This window comes from Sardina pilchardus, chromosome 15 (assembly GCF_963854185.1).
Source record: "Sardina pilchardus chromosome 15, fSarPil1.1, whole genome shotgun sequence".
Taxonomy (NCBI): domain Eukaryota; kingdom Metazoa; phylum Chordata; class Actinopteri; order Clupeiformes; family Clupeidae; genus Sardina; species Sardina pilchardus.
The window spans coordinates 17339497-17357450 of NC_085008.1; the positions used below are offsets into that span (position 1 = coordinate 17339497).

The 17954-nt window shown below is 44.4% G+C and overlaps 1 protein-coding gene across 1 annotated transcript in view; it reads right to left on the reverse strand.

Moving 5' to 3' along the window:
- Positions 1–17954, reverse strand: part of obscna (obscurin, cytoskeletal calmodulin and titin-interacting RhoGEF a) — a 49192-nt gene that overhangs the window by 22244 nt on the left and 8994 nt on the right. The window contains exons 15-37 of the mRNA XM_062556545.1: positions 17639–17905; positions 17137–17403; positions 16193–16459; positions 15757–16023; positions 15356–15622; positions 14567–14833; positions 14043–14309; positions 13643–13909; positions 13212–13478; positions 12851–13117; positions 12016–12282; positions 11329–11598; positions 10661–10939; positions 10217–10474; positions 9727–9993; positions 7912–8178; positions 7138–7404; positions 5909–6175; positions 4851–5117; positions 4327–4593; positions 1131–4073; positions 618–699; positions 423–535 (exon numbers count right to left, since the gene is read on the reverse strand). Coding sequence (XP_062412529.1) covers positions 423–535; positions 618–699; positions 1131–4073; positions 4327–4593; positions 4851–5117; positions 5909–6175; positions 7138–7404; positions 7912–8178; positions 9727–9993; positions 10217–10474; positions 10661–10939; positions 11329–11598; positions 12016–12282; positions 12851–13117; positions 13212–13478; positions 13643–13909; positions 14043–14309; positions 14567–14833; positions 15356–15622; positions 15757–16023; positions 16193–16459; positions 17137–17403; positions 17639–17905 — 8484 coding nt within the window. The remainder of the gene's footprint in view (positions 1–422; positions 536–617; positions 700–1130; positions 4074–4326; positions 4594–4850; positions 5118–5908; positions 6176–7137; positions 7405–7911; positions 8179–9726; positions 9994–10216; positions 10475–10660; positions 10940–11328; positions 11599–12015; positions 12283–12850; positions 13118–13211; positions 13479–13642; positions 13910–14042; positions 14310–14566; positions 14834–15355; positions 15623–15756; positions 16024–16192; positions 16460–17136; positions 17404–17638; positions 17906–17954) is intronic.

A 17954-nucleotide genomic window follows, 5' to 3' on the forward strand; every position in this document is an offset into this window, starting at 1 on the left:
GAATGATTCTTGTGGCATGGTGCAAGACAGGACATTTCTGACAATAACATCAATTTAACAAAATATTCTTCCAACATTTATGTCATAAGATCGAGATATGTAATCTCATTATTAAAAACAATCATATTCCACTTTTATTGTTGTCTTACCCTTCTACATATAGAACTAGTGATAGCTTGCTTTACATCGTTGGTGTGCTAACTGAGCTAGTACCACGGAAGGAAAGGTGTTTCATTTCAAATCAACCCCACATGAAAAAAAACATTTACAATACTGTGATCCTATTTCGGATAAAAGCCATGTTTCCATTATTGTTGTTTTTTAATGTGTGAACAGTTTTGCTTATTTTTGCAAAACAAAACAATTGAATATGCTCAGAAATTATTAGTTATACATTCAGAAGCCAAAGGGGGTTTACTAACCCTGGACTTGAAGCTGTGAGGAAGGCTTTAGGGGTTGAAGATCGATGCTTGGAAGCTCCTCAGTAGTTTCTGGCAGCTCACTGCCTGATGGTGCTTTCTTCAACTCTTTTTCTCTGTTAATATAAGTGTCAGTGTGACGTGTTAAGTAGTTTATATTAAAGTCAGGTACAACAGATTTGTTTATTGCTTTCTTACTTTGTTGGGAAGTCTCTGGACCCAAAGTCAGACAGAGATTCTGCCCCATCTGGTGCTGTGTCATAATCAGAGGCACAAGACACTAGGGAAAATAGAACAAATGAGTTCAGAGACAATTTGAACTTGCATCGACATACATACACATACTGTACATACATACACACATCCATTACACATTACAGTACTTTATATTAATTAGGCCTATTCAAGAAAGTTACAAGTTACAAAGTTACAAAAAAAGTTACATCTTCACACCGACACTGAATATCTTATTTGAATAACAATTTTAACACATGGATAAACCCTTCTTTATCACAACGTGCTGATTCACTAGGTACAACATCCAACCGATTCTGTGAAGACACTAATTACATTAACAATAGTGGCACACATGGCTCTACCGAAACAAACATGCCGGAAACAAACCTTTTGTGCACGTAGCCTATCGCCGTCACATCAGGCTGGGTTTACCCAGTCTAACTAGAAAATTGATATTGCTGAATGTGAACTTACCAGAGCTTGATGAAATAAGACTTCTGCGTTTCTCTTTGGCTCCAACATATTGCTCAACCTTTGGGAGATCATACACCTGCCGCAAGGATCCTCCTTCTAGTCTTAAAGGTTCCGATACAAGTTCTGGTTCCGATTCGGTTCCAATTTCAGGAACTAAAGCAGTAGGTGGTTTTACTGGAGCTTGTTGAATAGGCCTTGGAGAGGTCTCTACTGTTACATTTCCATTGTAGCTTACAGTTCCAAACTTGTTTATTGCTTCACATGTGTATACTCCTGTGTCCTTCTGAGTTACTTTGTCAACTATCAGTGAGCAGGAACCATCATCTTGCCTCTTGATATGGAAGCGTATGCTTGATCTGATCTCCTGACCATCTTTCAACCATTGCACTGTATTGGGCTTACCCTCTACAATACACTGAAGATGAATAGTGCCATTTAACGCCACATTTTGGTTCTTGAACACTTCTTTGAAGACAGGCCGCATATCCTTGCGAGTTTTGTAGCCTTTGAACGCTGCTTGGATCTTGATGGCTGCTTCCAGCATCTCTGGTTCCTCCTCTACACTTATGTCTATGCTTGACTCTTTTTGTTCTTCAAGCTCAATCAATTGCTCCTCAGAAATAATAGCTTCCTCTTTGTGTCCTGCTGAAATTAGAATGGGTTGTTTGTCTGTCTGAACAGAAGGTTTAGACTCCTCTGGAGTTTGCTGTGCGATTTTGATTGTTTCTTTGTTTTTCTGGATAGGACTAATGGATCCCTCTGCAGGTGATGCTGCAGCTTTGATTGCTTCATCGTTCTGCTGCACAGGTGTCTTGATGGGTTCACCATTCTTCTGTACAGAAACAATGGGTTCCTCTGGATGTCTTGCTCCTGTTTTGGTTGGTTCTTTGTTCTCCTGCATAGGAATAATGGAATCTTCTTTAGGCATTGTTTCAAGCTTGACGGGTTCTCCATTCTTCTGCAAAGAAACAATGGATTCCTCTGCATGTCTGGTTGCAATTTTACTGGGTTCTTTGTTTTTCTGTGCAGTAATGGCAGATTCATCCTTTGTTGCTGGAGCAAGTTTGACAGGTTCTCCATTCTTATGAACAGGAACAGTGGATTCCACTGTATCTTTTGTTGATATTTTGACGGGTTCTTTGTTTTTCTGGACAGTGGGTTCTACATCCACAGACTGTTTGGAAGTTATGGCTTTTTTGTCTGTCTCTACAAGAGCAGCAGGTTGTTCAGGGGGTGCTGCTGCTGCTTTAATCGATACTTTGTTCTTTCGAACAGGAACAGTTGGCACTTCTGACACTTCTGTAGCAGTTTTAACTGGTTCATTGTTCTTCTGAACAGCAGGTATTTGTCCTTCTGAAGGTCTTCTTAAAGTCTTATTAGATTCATCTTTCTTCTGTATAGCAGCATTGTATTCCTCTGAAGTTTTTGCTGCAGCTTTGTTAGGTTCCACATTTTTCTGGATGAGAGCAACATGAGTTTCTCCTGGGCCTTCTTGTGATATCTGTCCAGACATCTTTCTTCTCCGAACTGGGGCGGTGATTTCCTCTGTACCCTTTTTAGCAGCTTTGACTGATGCTTCATTGGTTTGGAGGGAAACGGCACTTTCTTTAGTGACAGTGATTTCTCTGGTGGGTTCCTCACTTTTCCTGGGTTCCTTGGTGACTTCAGTAGGGCTCTTGATGTGTGCCTTGCTTTCCTGAGGAGAGACAGTTATTTCATCTTTTTTGTCTGCAGATGAGCTTACCACTCCTTTGTTTTTCTGAATTGCAGCAGTGTCTGTAGTGACTTCAACAGGACTATGAATGCTTTCTTTGCTTTTTGTCGTCTCTTCATGTTTAACCTCTGTAGGTCTGAGACTTCTTCTCCTTTTTGGAGGAACAGGCAGCTGTTCTGCACCTTTGTCGGTCTCTTTGATGGTCTCTTTGATGGTCTCTTTGACGGTCTCTTTGACGGGCTCTTTGGCGGTCCCTTTGACGGTCTCTTTGACGGTCTCTTTGACGGTCCCTTTGACGGTCTCTTTGACGGTCTCTTTGACTGACTCTTTGGCGGTCCCTTTGACGGTCTCTTGGACGGGCTCTTTGGCGGTCCCTTTGACGGTCTCTTTGACGGGCTCTTTGGCGGGCTCTTTGGCGGGCTCTTTGGCGGTCTCTTGGACGGGCTCTTTGGCGGTCCCTTTGACGGTCTCTTTGGCGGGCTCTTTGGCGGGCTCTTTGGCGGTCTCTTTGACGGGCTCTTTGGCGGTCTCTTTGGCAGGCTCTTTGACGGTCTCTCTGATGGGCTCTTTGGCGGTCCCTTTGATGGGTTCTTTCATCGCTTCTTTTGGTAGGACGGCCTCCCGTGGGCCTTCATCTTGAATGCTGACAGAACCTTGCCTCTGCTGCCCAACAGATCTTGAGACCACTTTAGGGACTGGTTCTGTCGGTTCCTCTTTGGCATAGTTACTCTCTTCAATCTTGGACACGCTGTCATCTTCCACTTTTTGCCTTGTTAATGTTTTCTTCCTGAGATCTTTATCCACATTTTTCTCATCACTGACATCCCTATCAGGCTGCTTTACCACTGTCTCCTTTTCCAGGTCTGCTTTCCCTGCCTTAGTCACAGGTTTAGCAGGGGGTGCAACAGGCTTAACTGTATCTGGTTTAGGTTTTGGCTCATCTTTAGGAACAGGCCTGACATCTTTCACTGCTACAGACGCTGTGGTTTGAACAGTACCAGCAGAACATGCGTAGCACCCTTTATCCTGGGGGTTAATATTAATGATTCGTAGCTCTAGCTGACAGCCATTTTGTTTGATTTCATACTTCAAACCAGACCTCAGAGGAGCATTTTCCTTCTTCCACTGTGCAGTGACTCCAGGTTTAGAGAGTTCACAGTACAAAATGAGAGTGTCACCCTCCTCTGCCTCTTGATTTTGGAGCTCTTTGTGGAAGACCAGAGGCACCTCTGCAAAAACAGAGAACGCTACATCAACATGAAGCATTTACATTCCATAAGCTTGTAATCTCCGCTCTGAATAAATACACTGTTGTGTAGATATCGGATTAAGGATATAACCTAAATACTGTATATCACTTGAACCTATAAAAATATACACCCGAAAAGAAAGAAGAAAGAAAAAAAACCACAGCATTAACAATTATATACTTGGTTACAATATTTATTTTATACCATTGTGTGATGTTTTACATTACTGTACCTTTTACTGTCACAAAGGCTGTAGTCTGCTGATCCCCAGTAGAGCATGTGTATTCTCCCTTATCCTGGGTGCTGACATCATGGATACACAGCTGCAGCTCACAATCAGTGTGCTTCATCTCATACTTGCCACCAGGCCTTAGTAAAACTCGGCCCTTCCTCCACTGCACTGGCACTTCAGGCTTAGAGAGTTCACAGTTCAAGAAGATTGTTTCACCTTCCTTTGCCTCTAGGCTCTCCAGCTCTTTGTGGAAGAAGAGGGGGTACTCTTAAAAAAAAAGAAAACACACAGGAGATAAGCAACTACATGAAGTTTTCTGATTAGAGGACATCCATAGTTATATTACTGTGCCACCACTACTCACAGTTACCGCAAAGCCTATTGAGATTCAGGAAACTTTTGGTGAATTACCAAGGTCCCAAATTATTTTGACCAGAAACTAAACCAGTTCCAGTGAAATGTGCTGCCCATGTTCATACACACAGACACACACACACACAAATAAGTTGAGAAATTAGTTTTACCTTTAACTGTTACAGTGGCTTTGGTCTGCTGGTCTCCAGCGGAGCATGTGTAGTCTCCATTATCCTGAGCACTGACGTCCTGGATACGCAGCTGCAGCTCACATTCATCCTGTTTTATCTTGTACTTGCCACCAGACCTCAGCAGCACTCGACCCTTCCTCCATTCCACTGGCACGCCAGGCTTAGAGAGCTCACAGCACAGGAGGACCGTCTCGCCCTCATCTACTTCCTGGCTCTGCAGCTCTTCCTGGAAGAACAGGGGGTGCTCTGGGGAATCAATTCAGATCAGAGCAGATCAGATCAGTCAATATGCCGAAAATTTTAACAAAACATATTCATATAATACTTGGCAAGTGGTAACTTTATAGATGGGGAGGCTTTTGACCAGAGTCTTGCTGTGTCGGTCTGATTTACTGTAAGAGTCCAACATTAATCAAGTCAGACCTCAGACTTGGCTCTAAGTCGTTCTGAGTTGACTAGTGAATGGATGCGATTGGCTGCATACTTCAGGAGGGATAGAAAATTGGATAACCTCTCCTCTAGTTTTACTGTGTACAGATATTAATATGCTAACAATTTCAAACAAATTAGTACATTCTCTCATGTGTTTAGGTTGGCTGAACTTGCAGGCAGCTAATACATGGAAATTAGTGGTCTGTTATGTTAATGGAGAAGTGTGCGAGCTGATGTCCTCTCTGATTGCTGTGGTTATGGCAACATGACAGAAATTTGAATACAAGGAATTGTCATGAAGCAACATTGGGGGAAAGGGAAAATCTCTCAGAACAGAACATACTTTGCAGTACATGCAGAAGAATTGCAGACATATTTATTTACTTTAAGCAATCCATACAGAAGCCAATACTGCAACAGTAAAAGTCAACTGGTTCATGCAATATGGTGTGATATACTGTATGTCTTGGAATCTCACACGTGTACTCCAAACAAACAAACAGCCTCTTGTGGAGAATAAAGGTCCATTGGGTCTATGGAGAACTATCTGAAAAAGGAGTAAACCCACACCTAGATGTTAAGGTCTATTAAGAGCTACAGTATACCTTTCACCCTGATTGAAGCTGTGGTGTATTGGTCTCCAGCAGCACACTTGTAGTCTCCCTTATCCTGCGGGCTGACGTCATGGATACGCAGTTGCAGCGCACATCCGTCCTGCTTCATCTCGTACTTGCCACCAGCTCTGAGCAGCACCCGACCCTTCCTCCATTCCGCCGGCACATCAGGCTTAGAGAGCTCGCAGCAGAGGACCACTGTCTCGCCCTCCTCAACCTCCTGACTCTGCAGTTCTTTTTCAAAGAACAGGGGGTGCTCTGGGGAGAGAATTGAAATTTGGGAACAACGGGGTGAGCTGACTCACTTCACAAGCACGGGAAGAAAACACAGGTCATCCCTAGTGACCTTCACAGCTGGAGTGGTCCAACTCTCTTGGAGTTCTTCAGGCTCCTTAAAGAAAACTCCTCAAGGAATACTGGTGAGTGGTGACAATATAATACCCCACAATTACACCAAATGTGTTTTTGCTCTTTTCTCATATTCTAAAATATGTTCTGTACGGACTTGCATTTACATTTTCAATGGAGTTTCCAAGTGACAGGTCCTGAGAGAAACACTGGTCACATAACATGGCATGCACAGAAAGGGTAGAATAATAAAAAAGAGCAGCCCTGGAAATATTAAGGAGAAACTAAATGTGCCAACATTTTGTTACAGCTAGACAAAATCAATACTGTACAGGGAGGGGATGCTAATTTACCATTTAATGGCAGCGTAACATGCATGAAAGGGTAGTTGGTTTCACAATAATTGTATTTTTGCTTGGTCCTACCATCTAATTCTCATCATTAAAGACTTGCAAACAAGAGCCTTTGACTCACACAGACATATGTGGATCATTTTAAGCACTTATGCTAATTGTGAAACTATCCACATAAGGAACTGATGGGAAGCATCTTGGTGGCCCTGACAGGAGTAACGTCTACAGTAGATCTGCTGGACGCACGCCTGAGTTAAATGCTATCTGGGGTGGACAAATACCAGCCTCCGCTTCTAAAATGAGATAGCTTCGTCTGCCTATTCCTGTTAGATGATTAACTGTAGGTTGCGGGCCATTATCGTTGAGATTAATAGTTTGGCACATGAAAAACTATTAACTTGATTTCATCATGAGGTTGAGGGCGGGAGAGAGCAGCGTATACCAAAATGGATTCATACATGGTCTGTCCGAGCCAGCAGGGTACTTCAGCACACATGCATAAAGGAGCCATTAGCATACCTTTAACTCTGACTTGGGCTGTGGTCTGCTGGTCTCCGGCGGAGCATGTGTAGTCTCCATTATCCTGACCGCTGACGTCATGGACACGCAGCTGCAGCTCACAGCCATCCTGCTTCATCTCGTACTTCCCTCCAGGTCTCAGCAGCACCCGGCCCTTCCTCCATTCCACCCGCTCGCCAGGCTTAGAGAGCTCGCAGTTCAGGAGGACCGTCTCCCCCTCGTCGGCTTCTTGGCTCTGCAGCTCTTCCTGGAAGAATAAGGGCTTCTCTGGAGAACCCAAACACAAACACCGGGTCAGCATGCTCATGGTGCATAACTAAACAGACAAACACAAACATACAAAAAAAGAGCCCTCCTAAGTGTAGGAATTTAGATGCATTAACTGTTGTGCATTCTGAAATAAACATTTAGATGTACAGGATAAAGCTGACCGAGGCGCTGACAGAATAAGACTCACTGTAAGTTCGTATTTACATTCAGACATAAGATTGTCTTACATTGGACAAACACAGACAAAAATGCATACAGCTGGTCTAGGCAGCGTGCCATGTTTTTCCTTTCCAGTGTGTTTTTTTGTAATCACTTTGTTTAGTGAGGCGCCAAGCTGTAAATGTCTGAAACAATTTTTGTCTTTTCCCTGGCCGCGTCAAAGTCAGAATTGGCCATAAGTGTGGGTGTTCACCAATGCCTCGACCTGTCATTTTGGATTAGTATGGATAGGGCTGTGTAACGTAAGCTAAACCAGATCCCTTCAGGGCATTGGAATACTTCTACCTTTTACTCTCAGTGAGCCTGTGGTCTGCTGATCTCCAGCGGAGCATGTGTAGTCTCCCTTATCCAGCGGGCTGACGTCATGGATACGGAGCTGCAGCTCACAGCCATCCTGCCTCATCTCGTACTTGCCACCATGTTTCAGCAGCGCCCGACCCTTCCTCCATTCCGCCGGCACGCCAGGCTTAGAGAGCTCACAGCACAGGACCGCCGTCTTCCCCTCATCTACCCTCTGGCTCTGCAGCTCCTCCCGGAAGAGGAGAGGATACTCTGGGGGTAAAATGAGGGGAAACATGAGTATTGTGTCATTGTCCATATGATCTGATTTTCTTTTTTTATTTACAAACACATGACAATGACATGTAGTGGGTGAACAGAACAGGAGTAAAGAGTTGAGGTGTAACAAAAAAGCAAGTACTGTCAGTACATCTGTAGATCCTCTTGGATTAATGGAACTAATAAATCAGAAATTGGAAAATGACAACAAAATAATAAATCAGAATAAATTGTTGCCTTATTGTTATTTATTTATTTACCTATAGCTGAATCTACCTGCTTACCCAAAGTAACATAGCATACAGGAACATTGCTCTTAACAGCAGAGTTTTCAGTGGGTAACTAAGTGAAATAGATCAGCAGGATAACACCTTGTACTAAAATAACCCTGGATGATTTTTCCCCCCTCCTTCTACTGTCAACAGCTCCCTACATCAAACCGACACACCCCAAACCCTTTCTGTTCTCTGTGTTACATGCACCATGACAACAAGAACGCTGACAGCTTCAGTGAAACCTAGACCAAGAGCTGCAGGCAAAGTTGCATCAGAGTTCTATACTCATCTCAAACATATGTTCTTCATTCTCAATTCTGAGTCACATGAAAAGAAATATTGATACTATAATCTATCTTAGTCTAACAGCACTGCATATTTCTTCCAAGTGATTTCCAGATCAGGCCCACAACTTTAGCTGTCTTCTGTAAATGCCACATCAACTTGTCTTAAACGGTCTTTGATTTCTTCTCTTATATTCTCCTGGGTTCAGCGGTCATATTTATGGAATATTATTCCTTCATGTTTGTGCGTTCATTATTCCTTCAACAATTCTGAAATGTCAGGTTTAGGGAGTAAAAGACATTCCATGTTCTGTGATAAGCTGCCGCAGGCTTTTGAGCCGCTCTTCAGCAAACTAGGGGCGTACTCACACTGGGAATGGTTGACTTGTATACCCTGAGTACGGTTCTCTCCAGTTCTTGGTCCGCAACCATACTATCAAATTCAGGTACCCAGGCACTTTGAGCTGTTGAGCTGCTGTTCTCTAGAATCTTTGCATACAGGCACCATCATAATCCCAATCATATTGCGCCCCAGTCCACTTCTTCAAGCAAACCAGGGCATAGATAAGCGTACTATGCCCAGGTACGGTATGGAGCTATCACACTGGTCACCGGACTTTCGGGGGTCAAATGTACATGGGTACAGGACGTATGGCATAGTGTGAGTACGCCCTAGCTCTGGTTTTGATGACGAGCTTGATTAAATGGTTTCGGAAACCTCATCATCTTCACTACAGTAAGATCAGATGTACCAGTAGTAGGGTCACTCTTGACCTCAGTCCAATAAGCACACTCTTTTATGTGGTCTGTAAGACCTGCTAATGGCTAATGGGTATGTTTCGTGAAAAAAAACATTTACCTGGGATGTGTGTCTGTGTCAGTTTTGCTTGGAAAATGGTCGATAAAGCACTTCACAGAAGCTTATAAAAAAGGTGTGAAAGTCCACTTGTCTGTGATTTATTGTGTCACAGCTTTGGTCATACCTTTCACTTTGACGATGGCAGTAGTTTGCAAATCTCCGGCGGAGCATGTGTAGTCTCCCTTATCCTGACCGCTGACGTCATGGATACGCAGCTGCAGCTCACAGCCATCCTGCCTCATCTCGTACTTCTCACCAGGTCTCAGCAGCACCCGGCCCTTCCTCCATTCCACCCGCACGCCAGGCTTAGAGAGCTCGCAGCACAACAGAACTGTGTCGCCCTCTTCAACCTCTTTGCCTTGCAACTCTTCCTGGAAACGCAGGGGATGCTCTGAGGAAACCAAACAACACATACTGTAATAGATGTTAGCGCTCTTCCTCCATGCCATCTTGAGAATATACAGAATGGATTAGCTCACTGTAATATTTACATATAGTCCTACTAATATCTAATATCTAAGTGACAAGCAATGCCCTCTGTTGCATGGAGCTCAAGACTTCATGACCTTCGTCAGACCTAAAGAATACTCCTCTGGAATCCTCTGGAATGTTACCTTTGACAGTGAGAGTGGCACTGCACTGCATGTCACCAGTGTCACACGTGTATAATCCAGTGTCCTCTTTTTCTACACTGTGAATCAGCAGAAGGTTCAGCTTCCCTTCCTTGCGCAGCTCATACTTCTCTCCCGTTAAGAGAACCACGTTTTTACGCTTCCAGGCGACCGGGGTGCGCGTGTCAGAGGTCACGCAGGATAGGGTAGCCGTCCCTCCCTCGAAGACGGTGGTGTCTTTCAACTTCTGTTCGATTAAGACTGTGACCATAGAGACAGAATGGTTGTTACTTTCAGAACCAGAGCACAGTGGCATGATAGATGTACTGTAAAATAAGTTGTAAAAAGAAATGGCATCTTCAACTGATAAAGTCGTAAATCTTCTCATCCCTTGCATTGAATATGCCAAACCAACTGCTTATCCTACTTTCCTGTGGACATCCTCACCTTTGGGTTTGCTCAGCACGCGCAGGCGAGCTGAGGTTCTCTCGTTCCCCACGGCGAACGCCACGATGCCGGCCTCCTCTGCGGTGGCCTTGGTGAGCATCAGGTGATGCTCCCGGCCCCGGCAGCTCATCTGGTTCATCTCGTTCCTCTGCAGGACGGTGGAGCCCAGCCACCACATGCCATCCTCGTAGTCGTCATGGGACACCTCACACATGAAGTGGGCGTCCTCTCCAGCGGTGACACTCAGGTCCCGTAGCCCTGACACTATCTTCACATTTTCTGGAGGGAAAGGGGAAAAGATCCACACAGTTCTTTATGGTATCAACTCATAACTATGTATAAGCTGCATAGTGTATTTGCAAAATCAATGTATGAGCTGCAGCTAATAGTTAGGAAATTACGGTACATTTAGGGCCAGTCTCTCATACATGGATTAAGCTTAGTCCTACACTTAAAGAGAATCTCAATGGAAATCTCAACTGAAAAAAAACTTCTAATCTATGCTCAATCTAGGAAAACTGCCTCTTGATTATAGTTCTCTGTAGTACCATACCATGTGTGACATATGAACAGAGAAACTACATTTAGACACACAATAATGTTGGCTGCTCAAGGAAAGCTCAAACCTACCACACGCCACATTACAAAAGAAAAGCATGTTATCTTACCTTTGACCTTCAGTATCGCTTTGGTCACCTTGCCTCGCGTGTTACAGGTGTAAACTCCGGCATCCTCTGGCTTCAGTCGGCGGATTTCCAGTATGTGTGTGGTGCCCTCTTGCTGCAGGGAGACCCTGGCCCCTTGGTTGAGGGTTTCGGAGTCCTTCTTCCAGGTCACTGGGGCGTTGGGATTTGAGAGCTCACAGCTCAGGGTGACAGACTCTCCTTCAGTGGCCTCCAGGTCCTCCAGCTCCTTCTCAAAGTACACAGAGGCAGCCGCTACAGGGAAAAGGACAGTTGGAGATGAAGTACAGTTACAATGGGAAGTATTGTGATAAAACATTATGGCAATTTTGCGAATCACAGGAAGCTTCTGGAATTTGAGTAGCAAGTTAGGTAAGAATACTGTACATTGAATCTGTAATTAATGTTCATACTGAATACTCTTATTTAACAAATGAACCGATACAGTCCTAGTCCTAATACCAATCAGAACTGAACATAAATCCCTTGCTCTTCTGAATGAACATTTAATTACAAAATGGCCCTGTCCATGTTACACGTGCAATTGAGGTGTAAGAAAAAAAAAAATGATCCACTTGAGTATCACAGATTTAATTTTCAGATGAAGTGTTATTTTGTTATAAAATGAACAACACAATAGCCTTACACTGATATCCATATTGCACCACCTACCCCTGACATTCACTTCTGCGGTGGTCCTCATCTCTCCAATCACACAGCTGTACTCCCCAACATCCTTGGGTTTCACGTTGATGATTTGCAGCTCAGCGAATTGACCCTCGTGTTTAATCACGTACTTGGTGCTGGGCAGGATCTCGTCTTCGCCTTTCCACCACTCCACCGAGACGCCGGCCTTAGAAAGCTCACACCTCAGGATCACCAATCCTCCCTCCGAGGCCTCCTGGTTCTTCAGACTTTGCTTGAATGTCACAGGAATTTCTGAGGAAGAAAACAGGCGTGTAGTGGTAAAATAAGAGGTGGGTAAACTATGAATTCTGTGATCATAGTAAGTTGGACTGCGTCATGCGGTATCTGATTTTTTAAAAAGACATTCAGAACATTTCTGATGATGGTGGAGGTTATTGTCCAATATCTATTTATTATACGTATATATCTAACAATACCAGAGATATTAAATGGGTGATGTGTGTACATATTGCGGATGTGGATAATACAGTGTGATTTTTTAATGTTAAAAGTCGGAATTGGTGAATAAACTCTTTTGAGAGATGGATAAACTCTAATATGAGGTGGATAAACTCTACTTCTGAAGGTGTTAAACTTTTATTTACTTGTGTTTAGCCTCCACTAAAGTCTTTGCTGGGACATTTTATAGATTCACTTTAATATTCTCTAACTGCACTGCCAACCTTAAGAAGATGTGTTCCCTTCAGACTATGTTTTACCATACATATCACTTTCCACTTTATTATGCATAATGTATAACTGTACTAACTATAACAAAGGTTGTGTAACATAAAGTGTGAGAAAAAAAGCTTCCTCCTACCAAATATTTTAATGGTTGCCTTGGTTTTCTGGTCTCCGCACACACAGCTGTAGACGCCACTGTTTTCCTTTTGTGCCTTCTTGATGAAGAGTTCCATGGTTGCGTCTTTCTGTATGATTTGGAAGGTTTCTCCAGACTTGATGACCTCGTCTCCCCTTTTCCACTCTACTGGGATGCCTGGTTTCGACAGCATGCAGCTCAACGTGACATTGTTTCCTTCCTCAACCTCCTGATTAACCAGCTTCTTTTTGAAAGTGATGGGGGGAACTAGGAACAAACAAACAAAAACAACTGCTTAGATAATATGCTGGAGGCAAGTTAGACTCCTTGCATGCCCAGAGAGTGGCAAACCTTATCTTACCTTTAACAGTGAGCTCAGCACTCGACTCAGAGTCTTTGCTTTTGCATGTGTACTTCCCAGCATCACTCTCCTCTACGCAGGATATTACCAGCTTGGTGAATTTGCCTTCCTGTTTCATCTCATATCTGTCTCCGGGCATCAGGACTACTCGCCCCTTCCTCCACTCGATGGGAGCACCAGGCTTGGACAGCTCACACCTGAAGACCACGCTGTCGCCCTCCTTCGATGCCTGGTCCTGAAGTTCTCGCTTGAAGGTCACAGGCAGAGCTGTGCAACCGAGCCAAAACAAAATATCATTAAAAGAAGTTCTGGAGTTATCACCGAAGCCATCTTAACTTATTCTTTGATTTTGATGATATCTGCAGTAACTGCTTTTCCCACGCATTAATCAGTTAAGTTGTTTATACCTTAAAAGAGAAAACGAACCATACCTCTCACTTTCACTTCTGCCGTAGTCTTCAGGTCCCCTACAGAGCAGCTGTATACGCCACTGTCCTCCAGAGCCGCGTCGTTGATGAGCAACTCCACAATCTTCCCTTCCCTCTTCATCTCATACTTCACTCCTGCAGTCAGCAGCTCATCCTCCTTCCTCCACTTGACCATAACTCCAGGTTTAGACATCTCACACCTCAAGGTGAGAGTGTACCCTTCCACGGCCTCTTGATTCTTCAGGTTTTGCTTGAATGTCACAGGGGTTGCTGAAAGAGGGGGTGACAGTGTATGTTTCATCAGTGTGGGGGAACAAGATGAAAAAGTAATGTAGCATTCACTCATAGATGAGTTGATGACTTAGAGTAGCAGTATACTAGCTGGATAGCATGTTCAAGTTACCAGTTATGGACACAATGGCTGCTGTTTTCTGCTCTTTGCAGATGCAGGTGTAGATCCCACTGTCCTCTGGAAGAGCTTTCCTGATCAACAGCTCCACCACGCCCTCTCTCTGCCTCGTCTGATACTTCTCGCCAGTCCGTAGCAGCTCTGCTCCCTTACGCCACTCCACCGACACGCCGGGTTTGGAGAGCTCACCGCGTAACATCAAGCCATTGCCTTCTTCAGCCTCAAGGTTCTTCAGCTCCTTGATGAATGTAGGAGGAAGAGCTGGAGAAAGACACAGAACAAGAAAAAGGAATTTCGAAATACTATGGGTTTCAGTTTGTATCTTCTACACCCAACCGAGTGATAAACAGGACATTTGACCTAAAAGGTCAAATCTATAGAAATTCAGAAGAATATACTGTCAAAGAAATGAAATATCAATGTAAAAGATCAAGGGAAATCTACTGTAATGTGTCAGTGAAAAATAAGAAATAATAATCAATTTGTGGTTTCTGGAGCATTATACAGACTTGTCTTACCTTTCACATGGAGCTCTGCCCCGGCCTGGACATCTTTAGTCTTGCAGGTGTACCTCCCGGCGTCGCTCTCCTCCACCTTCCGCACCACCAGCTTATTGTACTTCCCATCCTGCCTGACCTCGTACTTCTCTCCCGACTTCAGAATCAGTCTGCCTCTCCTCCACTCCACCGGAGCTCCAGGTCTGGAGACCTCGCAGCTGAACACGGCACTGTCCCCCTCCTTCGCCGTCTGGTCCTGAGGCTCCCGCTTGAACGTTACCGGATGCGCTGAGGATATAACAGTGGTTATAAAAATTGGAATTAGACTTGACAGAGCCCTTTGAATGACCATTCTCCGAGTACATTTCAAGCCATCTCTTAAAAGAGCTGGCATTCACAGTTGTGCTGTTTTGGTTTCAATAGAAAACATGCTGTTCGATGCCATGTTGTGATTAAAAAAAATTCACTCAGAATGCCATTCAGAAATAGGAGAAACAGAAAGCGGCTGTGTATGAATGAAAAACATTTGGAACTGTGACTTAATGTGTTGCCAACACCATTTGTTTTAAAAGGCCAAACTGAATCCTGCCAACAACTTTATGCCTAATAAAATTGAGTGTATAAAGAAAATACTTTTGAAATTGTGATTTCATTGGTGCAATGTGTAACTAACAAGCCAGGCAGAAAGCTGACAACAATCGTACATCTTGTCAAATTAATATTTTACGGTAACAACACAGTGATATCAGCTTGCATTTACAGGGCTAGAAATATGAGCCTCTGTGGTCTCTGTAACGAAAATAGACCCACCGTTCACTTTGACTTCAGCTGTGGTCTTCTGTCCCCCTGTCACGCAGCTAAACGGCCCAGCGTCCTCAGGCTGCAGGTCCCTGATCTGGAGCTCGGCGAACCTCCCGTCATGCTTGAGCTGGTACTTGGGCCCGGCCTGGATCCCCATGTCCCCTTTGTACCACTCCACTGGGACTCCAGCTTTGGAGATTTCACAGCGGAACACCACGTCGCCTCCCTCCAACACCTCCTGTTGCTTCAGGGACTGGATGAAGGTGGCAGGTACACCTACAGTACAGAAGCAACAAGGACTTGTATATTACATTCAATTACATATAAAACGGTAGCATTCCACCTGACTTATAGACCAAAGATACACTGAATGTTGTTGCAAACGCTTAATGTTGCTCATTGCCCCGTACCAGTGACTTTGATGGTGGCCTTTGTCTTCTGTTCGGCATACACACAGCTGTAGACTCCACTGTCCTCAGGGACGGCCTCGAAGATGAAGAGCTCGGCCGTGGCTTGTCTGAGCCTCATCTGAAACCTCTCTCCGGGTTCGATGAGCTCTCCACCCTTCCTCCACTCTACTGGGACTCCGGCCTTAGAGAGCTCACAGCGCAGGGTCAGGTTGTTGCCTTCCTCAATCGTCTGATCCTTTAGCTTTTCCTTAAAGGTGACCTGAATGGCTAGAAAGAAATAAGCTCAAATTAAATGAGCGTAATGTAAATTGACCAATTTTATTCAAACACACATAAATATCAATTGATTGCCCAATCATAACAATAGAATAGAATAGAATAGAATTGGATTGGATTGAAAATGCATATATGAGCAACTGTCTCTCGTCACACTTACTATTCACTGTCACAGTGGCAGTGGTCTTCTGATAGCCACAGATGCAGCTGTAAAGTCCACTGTCGGCCAGCGTGGTGTCCAGGATCTTCATCTCCACCACGATGTCCCTCTGCTTCATCTGGTACTTGTCCCCGCTCCAGAGGAGCGCCTCTCCTCTCCTCCACTCCACCGCGGCGTTGGCCTTGGAGAGCTCACAGCGCAGACTCACCGTGCTGCCCTCCTCCACCGCCACGCTCCGCAGCTTCTGCCTGAAGGTCACCGGCTGGGCTGGAGACACCAAGGCACATCGCCATAGTCAAGGAAATGAATCACACAAGTCACAAATCTACCACATGGGTTAGTGAGAGGAATAATAGTGTCTGTTTACTGGACACTGTTATTCCTCCGCGTCTAGTAAACAGACGCTTATTGATACCAGAGTAGAAAGGCATTAATTACAAATTGCAGCCATAAAAATAAAGTCTGCACGCCAGACGTAGCTGCAATAACAATAAAGCCCTCCCTCAGACGGCTTGCCCCGAAACGTAAAGTCATTAAATATTTGCTTGGGAGCTACGCCTGGTGTGCAGTGTTTATTGTTATTGCTGTGACTTTTGCTGTTGTTCAGCACCAAAAACTTTGGTACACCTTTCATTAATACCAAATTGTTCAAGGCTATGCTTTGCAAACTATTTATAAAACACTATAACAACATAAGTCAAAGTAAAATTGTGAAAAACATTAAATGATCAAAACCTGAAATAGCGCAAAGATAAACATAGATACTGTACAGTATATACACCAAACTATGGATATGCTAAACTATAGTTAAGTATATAGACAAGACGTTTAAAATAACATGGACAAACCAGCATAGCATAGACAGGTATATAGTTGGTGAATACCAGCTTATCTAAGACAACCTTTAGGGTTACTCCTGTTTGTGAAAAAAAAAATCCTCTCACCCTTAACTTTGAGTGTGGCTGTGGTTATATGGTCTCCACACACACAGCTGTACATGCCACTGTGTTCCACCAGGGCTTTCTTAATGATCAGCTCCAGCATCAGATCCCTCTGCTTGATCTGGTACACTCCCTCGCTGGTCAGCGTCTCTGCCCCTCTCCTCCACTCAAACGCCGCCCCGGGCTTGGAGAGCTCACAGCGCAGGGTCACGCTCCGGCCCTCCTCCACCTCCTGGTTACGCAGCTCTCGTCGGAAAGATATCGGAATGGCTGGGAATGGCAGATTCGGTGAAAAGATTAGGACAATTGTGACTTGTTTCCAGTGTATCTGTCTGTCTGTGTGTGTGTGTGCAATGTGCATGGTGTGTGTGTGGTGTGTGTGTGTGTGTGTGTGTGTGTGTGTGTGTGTGTGTGTGTGTGTGTGTGTGTGTGTGTGTGTGTGTGTGTGTGTGTGTGTGTGTGATTGGGAGGGTGTACAGTATGCTGTAGTTCCAGTATAGTTTACCAGTTACTATCAGGCTAGCGGTAGTCTTTTGGTCCCGGCACACGCAACTGTAATCTCCGCTGTCGTGAACCTTAAGGTCATTGATTGTGAGCAGGATGGCGAACTTCTTCTGCTTCATCTGATATTTATCCCCTGCTCTCAGCGTCTCCGCTCCTCTTCTCCAGAAGTAGACCACACCAGGCATGGAAAACTCGCACGAGAGCGTGACACTCTGCCCCTCTTTGCCGTCCACATCCTCGAGCTTACGAGTAAATTCAGCAGCCACAGCTAAAATCAAAAGAAATATTTCACATAGAAGATCATTTGCCAACTGGCA